Source organism: Idiotropiscis lumnitzeri, chromosome 11, assembly GCF_059441095.1.
Source record: "Idiotropiscis lumnitzeri isolate Australia: NSW breed Sydney's pygmy pipehorse chromosome 11, RoL_Ilum_1.0, whole genome shotgun sequence".
Lineage (NCBI taxonomy): Eukaryota > Metazoa > Chordata > Actinopteri > Syngnathiformes > Syngnathidae > Idiotropiscis > Idiotropiscis lumnitzeri.
In genome coordinates, this window is record NC_142401.1 from 12,687,858 (window position 1) to 12,700,302 (window position 12,445).

Consider the following 12,445-nt stretch of genomic DNA (forward strand, 5'->3'; position numbering starts at 1 on the left):
GCTGCCGTGCCACCAACCCGATTTACGCAATGTTCTGGGAACCTCGGTTGATGTAAATACAAAATAACAAGCACCCACAGAAACTCTGGGCCAGGATCTAATGGTAATTTGGGATGTGAATGGGCCTTAAGTTTGATATTTTATGCGCATTGCTTCTAAAACAAATCTGTGAAATTGTCATTTTTAGAACAAAATTGCAGTGGGACAAATTTGTTCTTCACTATTAGCTCTTCTCCTCGTGTGTCATCAAATTTTTCTAAGTATGCATGACTGTGTTCACAACGGAGTGCCAGCATCCATTGTACAAGCAAATCTTTCTTGGAATGAAAATGTACGCCCTATAATTTAGTTACCAGACCAGCTTTAACAATTAATCCCTTTATTTTTAAAATATTTTATTAATATAGCACGAGTAATAAGTTAGTCGGCATGTGTGACACATTAATGCAAGTCAAGTGAGCACAACAAACAGTAAACACACACACACAAGACAAGACATCTTGTCATTGAGTCTTTTATTGATTCGGTTTCCAATAGCAGGCATTCTCGTAACTAGTTTATGATAGCTGTGAAGAAATCTCAATTTACTTCACATTAAAAAAAAATGTTTTTTAGCATCAGTTATCATGATGGATTTTCTGTTTTTGGGTGTAAATTTACTCTGTCAATGGCTGCCTGAAGTTTTTCCCCGCAAAACAAGCTTCTTCTCCCAGCTCCTCTTCAATTCTATAATTAAAAAAAAACACTTCAAATTAGTTTTCACAGACAGATCATTTGTACCGTTGAGCAAGACGCACAACCAGCAAGACTCAGGCATGCAAAACCAGTGAGCTGCGACACCACTCTGACATCACTCTGCTGTCGGCATGCATGCCATGTAGTTCTCTGTTGTGTTAACGCATGAATGCTGAGGCGTTATATAACATGCCTTTTTCTCTGAGTGGTGCTCAGCATAGATATACTGAACACCAGAGAGATTAAATTCCCCCTTCAGAGATTAAGTTTATTAAAACCAATGAAAATACAGTTAAGAAGCAAATGATTCATGAATTGGCAAAATATTGTATTTATTGTATGAGTATTTGACACAAGTAGATGGATTTAAAAGAGCTCCATTAAAATATGACAAAAAGGTCTTTTTCCAAAATAGTCATACTCTGTCTCAAAATGTGAATAAATCTGTGATTCTGTGTGGTGTGAGGACCACCTGTGGTATGTGGGCACCCTCTAGTGGTACAGGAAAGAATCACTGAATTAAATATAAATAGCATTGTCAAGTTTTAAAACATGAAATATATTCTAAAATATTAGAATGATGCTCATATCTATGCGTACGGCTTTTTAATGCGTACGGCTTTTTAAAAAAATGTTCAATCATGTACAGTGATTACATTTTATACTTTCATGTATAGTATGTAAATTCAGTTAAATTGCACTTAACACGTTTGCATTTAATCTTAAATTGTTTTCTACAAAAAATAAGTATAATTTTTATTGACATTTTCTGTGCAATGCATTTTTTAATTGAGTTGCTCAAGTAGTTTTATCTATTTTCTTCTAAGCGCAATGTCACCCCAAGAAGGGTTTTAGGTACAAAACCTCAATCTTGTTTTTTAATGAATGCTTAGGCTTGCTACATTAGTGTATTTTAATGTTTGTCATTATGGTGGTATTTAGGGAACAAAGTATTTTTTTGGAGATGGTGCTTGATATAAAAGTTTGACAAGTTTTGATTATAATGCTCTAAATTGTTGAACATGGAACACACATTAGTAGCCCATGGGCCTGTTCCAAAAATAGCTCACCGGCGATAGGAAATTGTGATTCCCTAAGAATGCTGTAAAAGTAATCATTTGAAAATGATTAAAATAATGACCTGCAGAGATTCATAGAAATAATGTTTCGTATTGATTTAGCAGTGTCCTACCTTGTTAAGTCATTGATTATAATTGCGAGAAATCCATAATATGATCCGTTTCTTCACATACATGTATATCATAATTATAATAACATTTTATTTTTATTTCAGAAATGATATAATATAATAGAATGGCTGGACGGATGTTTGCCTGAGACTCACCTGAGAATCTGATTATATTTGGCCAAACGCTCAGAGCGACAAGGTGCCCCAGTCTTGATCTGCAAGTGTACGGACCAATGTGTTGTGTTGGCTATTGGGTTTGTTCCTTCAAAAATTGCAAAGTGGCTTTTCATTGTTTCTGGTGTCTTTACCTGTCCAGTGCACAGGCCGACCACCAAATCCGCAATGAAGGTGTCCTCGGTCTCTCCAGAGCGATGGCTCACCATCACGCCCCAGCCGCTCTCCTGGGCCATCTTACACCTGAAAGACCAGGAACAGATCAATTATCCGCCCCAGATGAGCTTTAGATTGTTACGTTATATTCCCTAATCGATAAATTACATGCATACCAACATCAACTTACGCTTGCATAGATTCTGTTACGGTGCCAATTTGGTTGACTTTAAGCAGCAGACAGTTGCAGGCCTTCTCCTCCACCGCCTTGCAGATGCGAGTCGGGTTGGTCACAGTGAGATCGTCTCCGACAACCTGGATGTCGGTGCTGGCCGTGAAGTCGCTCCACGCGGCCCAGTCGTCTTGGTCAAATGGGTCCTCGATGGACACCACTGTGAATTGAGAAATGTTATTAAATTTAAGGGAATGGACTTTTTTTGTATTGCGTATTACAACAGCACTATTGCTTTCTAACATAGCGATCCACCATTTTTAGACAAATAACCACATCATATTTAGAGTGCTATTCCCAAAAACTTGTGCGCTGTTGAATAATGCGTCAACAAACATCGTGTAAAGAGGAGATGACCTGGATAATCCTTCACAAAGCTCTTGTAGAGGTCAGCCAGCTCTTCAGGAGTGATGTAGCGAGACGGATCATCGGGAGACTTGAAGTCCAGGTCGTATTTTCCCTCCCGGTAGAATTCAGAGGCTGCCACGTCCATGCCAATCACAACCTCGTCTGTGTATCCTGCTTTGGTAATAGCCTCCTTTATCAACTCCAGTGCTGCAGTGTCAAACATTGCATTCAAATATGAAGAAAAAGGACAGGATATGATGTAATAGGCAGCATGTAACATTGAGTCAAGCGCAGTTACCTTCCTGGTTCTCCAGAATGTTTGGAGCAAAGCCACCTTCATCGCCCACATTGGTGGCATCCTGGCCGTATTTTTTCTTGATGACATTTTTGAGATTGTGGTAGACCTCGGCTCCAATGCGCATGGCGTCCCTGAAGGTGCTAGCGCCAACCGGAAGGATCATGAACTCCTGCATGGCAAGCTTATTGCCCGCATGGGATCCGCCGTTGATCACATTGAAGGCCTGGTGGAGATGAGGAATAAGGGCCATATTTCCTCTTTTAGTGGACGACTGAAAGAAGTACCCAGTGTCTCTAAAGGCCGTGATTCCCAACCACTGTGCCTTGGGAAATTATATTTTGGGGATTTCTCTATAGTAACATATAGTGACAGTCAGAACAACATCAAACATCTTCCACTAGTTGTCATTCATTCATTCACCCATTCAAAAAAAAGGCATGCCTCCTTTCTAATTTGTTGTTTTTACACATGTCTGAAAAATGTGAGCTCATATGAGCGAGAATGTTAACTATGAAACGATTTGGACTGGGACAGACGTGCTGTGATTTGTTGGGGCGCAGTATCTATTATCTATTACTGCATGAGTTTTGGGGGAAATAAGGTGTGAGCAAATGTGCAGCATAAAGTCTCACCGGCACAGGCAAGATGACCTTTGGGTTTCCTGCAAGGTCAGCAATGTGACGATATAGAGGGACTCCTTTCTCCGCTGCACCAGCCTTGCAAACAGCCAGCGACACACCCAGGATAGCGTTGGCACCGAATTTAGCTGTTGGACACAAAGAACAAACAGTGGGAAAAAAAATATCACAAACTGACAGTAAATGGAGAAACTTTAGATGCATGTGAATTGGAATTCTGCATATACAGTTGCCACTATTTGAAGTGCATCTTATTGACCCCAAATAAATTTCAGCGGTTCTAGTAGACTTTCTACCTATCCATCTATCTGCTTTCACACACCTCAAAGCAAAGAAACAAGCACTGTAGGAGATCGGGCCATACTCCTGTGACCTCAGTCTAACTTCATGGGTGTTTAAAACCATACTGAACGGAAAATAAAATGTCATTTTAAAAAAAGACAAGTCGAGAAGAAACGATTTCCACCTACATTTGTTCTCTGTGCCGTCCATGTCGATCATCAGCTGGTCGATTTTGTCTTGCTCGACCACAGACACATCCTGAAAGGATGGAAAGAAGAACAAATCAATACCATGCAAGGATGGTGACAATGAAAAGTTTATGAAGTAAATTCAATGCATGAATGATTAATTTCTTACTTGGTCCACAAGTGCAGGTGCAATAGATGAGTTTATGTGCTCAACTGCCTGTGAAACGCCTGTAATAATAAAGTGAGAATCAAATCTAAGCAAATAACAGAGCCAAATAAAAAGTATTACAAATGATGATTAAAAATACAGAATTAAGATGTACTTGCATCATCTATAATTATAATTTTCAGGTTTTTACTATGCGCAATTTGTTCATTACTTACACACATTGACCTCACCAACTTTTGAGTGCTGTGAACATTTACTGTTTTTGTATTCACAATGGGATTAAATGCACTGAAAGGACATCCTTATCAATAATAATTACTTTTAAAAAAAAAAATGTGAGCAGCACAGTGTGATGCTCAGCACGTCTGCCTCAAAGTCAGGAGATCTGGGTTTGAATCTCTGACAGTTGGAACATCTCTGTGTGGATTTTTCATGTTTTCCCCTGTTCTTGCGCCAAAGTGATCATGAACGTATGCAATCATATTTCCAAAGCATACAGAATAAATAACACGAAAAGCTATGACAGAGTGATTATGGAAAAGGTACAGAGAACATTAAAACAGGATCACTTCCCTTAACATAAAGTATAATATCTCAAAGCCGGAAATTACCATTTGGAGCATCCATGTTTGCAGCCAATAACATGGCCAGGGTTGCGAGGGCTCGCAGCTCGAGTTATGATTGAAATTGCATTGTCGATATCCTTCCATCAATACAGTAAAGGGCGCTGCAGTGGCGGCAATAACACAAATGTTTCTTGCCGGTTCATTAGAGCAGCCGCGTAGGAACGATCAATGAAGTCAAATCAAGCTGTAATGGAAAATTGTGGGTTTTTTTATATCAAATTGGTTTGCAAATTCATTACACTGTTTTGGTGTTATTCAATATTATAGATGGTGTTAATCTTTTCTATTCAACTGACATGGTCTTTGATGTACACGTGTTTGGTTCATGTATGTTGTTTTGCTTTGTGTGATCTGGAAGTCTGAAGGCCTTTTATTGTTGTTGTGTTTTCTATTTCATCCTTCCATCCATCCATTTTCTGAGCCGCTCATGCTCACCATTCCATGCGCATAAATAAACAATGTAAGTTTTTTTTTTCGAGGTAATAGTGATACGTGAGCTCCCTCTAGTTTTCGATGAGACAATCATTGCCAGAGTACACTTCGGTTTTATTAGATTTTTGAGTTTATTATATTTGCATTCAGTTTTCGATAATTGTTTGTTTTTAAACATATTTAGATTTTTTTTTTCGATTTTATGTCCAGTGCGTTTTAAGTAATCATTATTTCAGTATTTTTTTTCTCATAACTTAGCACTGTGTTAATGTTTAAAGTGTGCATAAAGTTACAGTGGACCACAATTAGGGCTGCGTATTGTTCAGAACCTCATGATTTGATTACATTTGGATTATTTGTTTCAATTTGATTTGGTTTGATATTGATTTAAATGTTTTGATATTAATTTATTAATATTTGAGGAATAAAACATCAGAAAATGAAAACTGGACATTAATGACTTATTTGTGCAAATGGAGTGCAACATTTAAAACTGAACCAATATTGGTTTCCTCTTGGAAATTGTGACAATAATTAAAAATGCATCTTAGTACAGCTTAAAAAAAGACTTTTTGTCTATTTCCTGTGTTCTGAAATTCCATGTGAATTCAAAGGGATCTTGTCTCATTTTTTAGGCTACTGTATTTTTATGTTGCTCATGATTGTCGCACTTGGGAGTTTTTTTTTTTTAGGCGGTGCTTGGTGTAAAATGTTTCACAACCACAGCGCAAGGAAAATAAGTACCAAGGCCCAACTGATACGAGATAAGGACAACCTCGAAGGGAGAATGATGTTTAGGAATACTAAAAGCCTCGTTCCTTGACACTTGCTCAAAGTCATATGGCTGCATGAGACACGCACTTATTTAGACCTCTTTTGTCATGAGAAAAACATGTTTTTTTTCCCATGATAGGAAAAAAAGCACAAACCTTTGCCAAGGTAGCGTGATTTGTCATTATCTCGCAGTTCCAACGCTTCATAGATCCCTGTGGATGCACCACTTGGTACAGCTGCCCTGAACAAGCCTAAGAATATCACAGACAATTAGTATGAAGACGTAACACTCATCAAAATCAACATTTTCAGTACCCTTACCTTTAGCAGTGTAAAGGTCAACCTCCACTGTGGGGTTCCCACGGGAGTCAAAGATCTCTCTGGCATGAATTTTGAGAATGGACATTATGGAGCACTATGAAATAGCAGAGAAAAATGAAAGAGTTATCTAGCCATGGACGCGGATGGCACTGGGGACGGTGGGCACACTCAATTTCATTCCGACCATGATCTGTCCGCATTCACTTTTGCCACGTAAGGTGACAAATCTTTCTGATAAAACGGTGTTCACCTTCCACTGGGACGGGAATAGAGGCTGCATAGTGCATAATGCATATATGTCGTGGTACAGTTACAGATGCGTTGAATTTTTGTCAACTACCTCCCAGAAGTTAAATCTGCAACTCAGCAAAGCAGACGAATCATCTTCTATTCATGCAAATGTAAAAGTATAATGTTTTCTTTTCATTTATAAGGCTGGGAAGTGCTGTGTGCACGCAACTCAGGCATTACAATGTTGCACACTCTCAATTCTGACTCTCAGTGGAACGTGAACACATCGTCACGGTAGGCGTGAGGCTTCTCACATTTTAAGGAAATTAGGTGTTTGCTCAATGTGAAAGCAAGAAAGTTAAATTACCAATAGATGTTTGTAACTTATTTCTCCATGGCTACGTTACGTCTAGACTACACTAGCTGAATTTAAATATATACTTTAAATGTCTGCGGAAATAGCTACAAATTTTGTTTTTTTCTTCAGCCAACACATAATTTTTTACAGCATGTTTAAAGGCCAGCGTTAGGTCCAGGTGTCCGTGCAGGGCCTAATGGAGTGTTCAGAAATAAGAAAGGAAATAAAATGATGAAACAAAAAAATAATCACAGCATTTTCTCCACAATGTGAGTGGACTATCATATCCCGTGCCTGTTTCATTTTACTGAAACATGGCAGTTCCTTGGTCTGTAATGATTAGTCAGTTAAAATAATAAAATATTGAACATCTACACATGCAGATAGAATAAATGACATTTACTCCTACCTGAATAAAACCCAATAGATGAGAAATACATGCTTATGCTGTAAAGAAATCTCAATAACACTACACATGTTATTTAAAATGTCAATAAAGAGGAAATATGTCAGACTCACCTATTTTATTTACTCCTTCCTATGTGTGAGGCTTCCACGCAAAAATACATTGACCTGGCTTCAAGCTTAACATACCGCACCTCATCTAATTGGATTGCATGTCCTCATCTCATTAGTCACATGACAGTTCAAGTGCACCAGTGCAGAAGCTGCATCTGCCTCAGCAAAAGTAGACAGTACAATTATGCTTCAGTTGAAACCCTCGACAGTTTTGGGGGACTAAAAGTGAAGTCATTATGTTCAAGAGGTGCAGGAAGAACGTCGTGCTGTAAATATTCTCAATAGACAGTAGACCTACAATACAACGTCATAGTACAGTGCGGTTTGTCGCAATGTCGCATTCTCAAGATGTTTTTCTGTCTATCTGTATTTCTTTCGCTCCTAGAGCCCATCTTAAACGGAGTTTTGTTTAACACGACTGCAAACTACAATGAGACGTATCGCCGAACGAAATAAAATGAACATATAATTATTTTCAGTGTTTTTTTATTTTCTTCATTGTTGTAAATGAATGTGCACTGCTGCCACCTGCGGGTCAGATTAGGGACAACGCGTTAGCTGACGTGCTTCATCGTGGTTGTCTTCCTTTCTTTTTTCAATAAAAAGAACAAAAAAAACATGTTTAACGGTGTCAATTGAAACGCAGTGTATTGATATTGTTTAAAAAAACATTCCACAGCTGATTGGACTATAATGCTGTATTCCATAAAAGTGAGAAGTCTGATTTATCACACTCTCGACCTCAAAGCATTCCAGGCGAATATATACAACAGAGTTCGCGCTGAATTGTTTTTTCTTTTGTTCCTCAAAACACATCGTGGCCTCCAGAAACACTACCTTCAGAATTAGCTTATTTTTACAAATAATTTAATATCTTATCTCGTAAGCATTTCATACATTTCACTTCGTGCAGGCAGACAGCAGCCTATCTTTATACAGTGAGTATAAATCACGTTGTGTTGCGTCAAACGAAATGTATGCAATAATGCAAATAGAGAAATATATTTTTAATATTTGGAAAACTATTATGCCATTGACGGTCTGTCTCCACGGGTGTCGCCATTGTCGAGTGACGTAAGATGGAAGCCGATGTTTTGCTTTTTCCTCTCCGACTTCACGAGTTTGACCCCCCCATTCGAGAGGTGTTCCAGTGCACTTTTCCTGGTCGAAGTCGCGGAATTACATATGATTAATCATGATTCACATACATGTCCGTGTTCGGAAGTCCCATTTTTCACCTTTCAGCAATCTAAAATAAATCATATTCTCCATTAGGGGGCAGCACTTCATTTTGACGTGAATGGACATCCGACGGAAATTACGTGAACTTGAAAGCGGAAACACTTGAAAAACATTTGAATGAACGTACGACGCTTGTTCAACTGAGTGTGCTTATAATTTTTATTTTTTTTAATAGACTGCATAATATAATGTCAGGGATACCTCCGGACACATGGCAACCTCCCACTGTTTCACTGGAAACAACGTATGTTTTTGCGATAAATTTACGATAACCTGTTAGCTTGCAGCAGTCTGTGCTGACATGTTCTTTATGAATACTGCATTCTTTACTACATCCTATTCCTACCATTTACGTCTCCGGTGTTTATTTAGTTTAGTTTAGCTTTTTGGGGGGGGGTGGCGGCGGTGGCGAGCGCTTGCATAAACGTTAACTCATACGTGCTAAAAAGTTACATTTTATTGCTCTGCAGAATGGGGACAATTGTGTTGGAACTCTACTGGAGACATGCACCCAAGACCTGCAAAAACTTTGCTGAACTGGCTAGAAGAGGGTACTACAATAACACAAAATTCCATAGGATAATACAGAACTTTATGGTGCAGGGTGGTGACCCTACTGGCACAGGTTGGTTCATCTGTCTTACAATAAATATCTGGCAAATGTTAAAGTCATGAAACATAGTGATGAGTGATTGATCGAAGCTTATGATAACTTTACCCATAGTTGTGTTGCTCTACATTTACCAGGTCGCGGTGGTGCCTCCATATTTGGAAAACAGTTTGAAGATGAGCTCCACCCAGAGCTTAAATTCACTGGTAAGTAGCATTTCAGTCAGGAATGAATTGTGAATCAATGATTAGAAATCCCATCACTGTGCCAAATATTCAAAAGAAGGAATAAGTTAATGACTATAACTGTGGTTAAGAGTAGACCGTGATACAAATCTGATCAAATGTCTTAATATCATGCAAATACACTTTCTAGGTTAGGAGAGATTGTACCTTTTGTACTCTGACACCATTGATTACAGCCATACATTTTATTTTTTCTTTAGGTGCTGGTATCATAGCTATGGCCAATGCAGGACCAGATTCAAATGGAAGTCAATTTTTCCTTACGCTCAGACCTACTCAGTGGTTGGATGGAAAGCACAGCATTTTTGGAAGAGTGCTCCAGGGGATGGGCGTGCTCAACCGGATTGGGCTGGTGGAAACCAAAGGGCAAGATCGACCTGTTGATGATGTAAAGATAATCTCAACTGCTGTGTCCAACTAAATTTTTTTTTTTACAGCATAATTTTAAAGGATTACCTGTTTTCAGTTATTTTTTTTATTTGTATAAATAAAGTTGATACATGTAAACATCTTTAAACGTCTGTTACTTTTCCCCTGGGTTTATTTACGTGCAAAAATATATTTTGGGTCTTTTATCCGTTAACCTTTTTACCACTAATAGTAAGATGGGAGTATCAGTTGTCAGTACACTGCTAAAGCATAACGCCAAAAGGAAAACAATCTGTCATGATCATGATGTCCAAGTCTGAGGCGCAGTTTGTTCCAAAGTAAAGGCTGAGCCAACCGCTGACAGCCTCCTGCTGTGTGGATTTTTATCCGTAGCAACAGCTCCTAAGACTCATGGCTGCATTTAGAGTCTTTTGTCACCCCCTAAGTGACAGACCGCCACAAATGTGACATCACAACCATCCATTTCCCCGATGAAGAAAGGCAGTGCTCTCAAAAATAAAGGAGAGGATGCTTGTTGGATAGGAAACTTCTTTTATAGTAAAGTAGAAAACGTGCATAGGCTTTGAACTTATGAGTTAGTTTGCATGTTTTGTAACGTGCTTATGCATGCTGTTTGGCTCGCATTCTCCAAAAATGCAGGCAGCATGGGGAAGGTGCCAAAAGGGAAATGAAGTGGAAATGTCCAAACTGGCGCTGTGACACCCAGCAGTGCGCACGTGGTCAGATGAGAGACGGTCTTAACTAACTAGATGTTGCCGGGAACTAAGCCAAGTGTTGCTATACCCCCTATGGGTCCAATAAACAGGGAGCAAGTGGGAAACAGAAAGGCTCTGTTAAGGACAACTTCAGCTCCAAAAAATGGTGGAGCTGTATTGAAAATGCACACAGAATACACATTTAGACAATATGCAAAACAACAACACGTCCGTAACTGACATTCAGGTATGCAAGAGTTTCACGATGGTGAACTTTAGGGTGGGAACAAGCTAATAAAGCAACGCGTGTGCTGAAACGGTGTGCTTTAAGTTGAAAAAATATGTAGTTAAATTAAGCACCTAAAACAGGGTGCAGTACACACATACTGATTTATAACATCGAGACCCCTCATCCGCAGGCGTACTCGAGATAACCAGTACATCACCCCACACACATAAGTATAACGCCTCTCTCCTCCCACAATCCAGATGTCTGGTGTAGTACAAGCACTGACCAGTGAGAGGCAGCATGGTGCCAAATGGCATCCAGCCTGCCTGAAAATACAAAGAAGAAGAAAAAGTGGTGGTGGTGGTGGTGGTGGTGGTAGAAGAAGCTAACTGTTAGCTTATCAGGTAACTACTGTTAGCTCACTACATTGTGGTTGCAAATGTTTCTCCTTAATGCCACTTTTGTCCTGTCTGGAGGAAAAATCAAAGTCTGGATGGCACCAAACTGCTTAAACTTAGATGAAAACAAAGCAGAGGTTAAGGTGTTTGGTGGCCCTTTTACATCTCACCTTGTTGACTTGGGCCAGCTGGAATCTTAAAGCTAACAGTGTCGGTTTTATATTAGACTGTGATATTAAACTGGATCGGCAAATCAATGCTGTTGTTCGATCCGACTTCTTTCATCTTGGGCAGCTGACTAAGGTGAAGCACTTTCTTTCTCAGCAGCACTTAGAAACAGCAATCCATACATTTAATTACATCTCAGCTGGATTACTATAATGCACTTCATTTTGGAGTCAGCCAGTCCCCTCTCAAGCGTCGTCAGTTGGTCCGAAATGCTGAAGCTCCCCTCCTAACTGGAAGTCGAAGGAAGGAGCAGATAACTCCAATTGTGGCCTCCCTTCACTGGCTCCCTGTACATTTTAGAGTTCATTTTAAGATCTTTTAATCTTCAAAGGGTCTTGTCCCACCATACCACCCGAGCTCCTCCAACGCTTCATACTTGCCGGATGCCTCAGTGGACCGGATTCTAATGGAGGTACAGAGGACTAAGCGGAGGCTCAGAGGGGCTCGAGCTTTTTCCGTTGTTGTTCCCCTTGGGAATTGTCGTAGAACACATTTTTATTCTTTGGCTTTCCACTTTGCACATGAGACTCAGTATTATTTTAGTGTTCTACTATGTTTACTGTATTTACGTTATATTGTTTTGTCGTCAGATTTTTACTTAATGTATGGCACTTTGCATGCAGCTGTGGTTGTTTTTAAAGTGCTCTATAAATAAAGTTGAGTTGAAGTTTGAATAACTTTGATGGCACCAATCAAAATTACTTTGTGGTATTTGGCTGCAACAAAAGTCTCTCTTCT

General features: G+C 39.3%; 2 protein-coding genes across 2 annotated transcripts; one reads left to right on the forward strand and one right to left on the reverse strand.

The window, feature by feature from the left end:
• Window positions 1-498: 498 nt before the first annotated feature.
• eno1b (enolase 1b, (alpha)) lies at window positions 499-7,810 on the reverse strand. Its single transcript, XM_088307965.1, has 12 exons — window positions 7,671-7,810; window positions 6,563-6,656; window positions 6,397-6,492; window positions 4,410-4,468; window positions 4,241-4,310; window positions 3,765-3,898; window positions 3,133-3,355; window positions 2,844-3,041; window positions 2,445-2,646; window positions 2,233-2,341; window positions 2,081-2,139; window positions 499-726 (listed from the first exon to the last, which is right to left on the reverse strand). The coding sequence occupies exons 2-12, from the start codon at window positions 6,645-6,647 to the stop codon at window positions 657-659; spliced, it is 1,305 nt and encodes a 434-aa protein (XP_088164091.1). The 5' UTR covers window positions 6,648-6,656; window positions 7,671-7,810; the 3' UTR covers window positions 499-656.
• A 1,181-nt stretch (window positions 7,811-8,991) lies between these two features.
• ppil1 (peptidylprolyl isomerase (cyclophilin)-like 1) lies at window positions 8,992-10,278 on the forward strand. The gene is made up of 4 exons (XM_088307966.1): window positions 8,992-9,156; window positions 9,383-9,537; window positions 9,660-9,728; window positions 9,968-10,278. The coding sequence occupies exons 1-4, from the start codon at window positions 9,101-9,103 to the stop codon at window positions 10,186-10,188; spliced, it is 501 nt and encodes a 166-aa protein (XP_088164092.1). The 5' UTR covers window positions 8,992-9,100; the 3' UTR covers window positions 10,189-10,278.
• Window positions 10,279-12,445: the final 2,167 nt, after the last annotated feature.

Excerpts from the sequence above, each read along its gene's own strand:
- eno1b (XM_088307965.1), bottom strand. The coding sequence starts at position 6,647 with ATGTCCATTCTCAAAATTCATGCCAGAGAGATCTTTGACTCCCGTGGG. Across the intron at positions 3,356-3,764 it reads AGGTCATCTTGCCTGTGCCG|GCCTTCAATGTGATCAACGG; the intron begins GTGAGACTTTAT and ends CATCTCCACCAG. Across the intron at positions 2,140-2,232 it reads TCGGCCTGTGCACTGGACAG|ATCAAGACTGGGGCACCTTG; the intron begins GTAAAGACACCA and ends GTACACTTGCAG.
- ppil1 (XM_088307966.1), top strand. The coding sequence starts at position 9,101 with ATGTCAGGGATACCTCCGGACACATGGCAACCTCCCACTGTTTCACTG. Across the intron at positions 9,157-9,382 it reads ACTGTTTCACTGGAAACAAC|AATGGGGACAATTGTGTTGG; the intron begins GTATGTTTTTGC and ends ATTGCTCTGCAG. Across the intron at positions 9,729-9,967 it reads CCCAGAGCTTAAATTCACTG|GTGCTGGTATCATAGCTATG; the intron begins GTAAGTAGCATT and ends TTTTTTCTTTAG.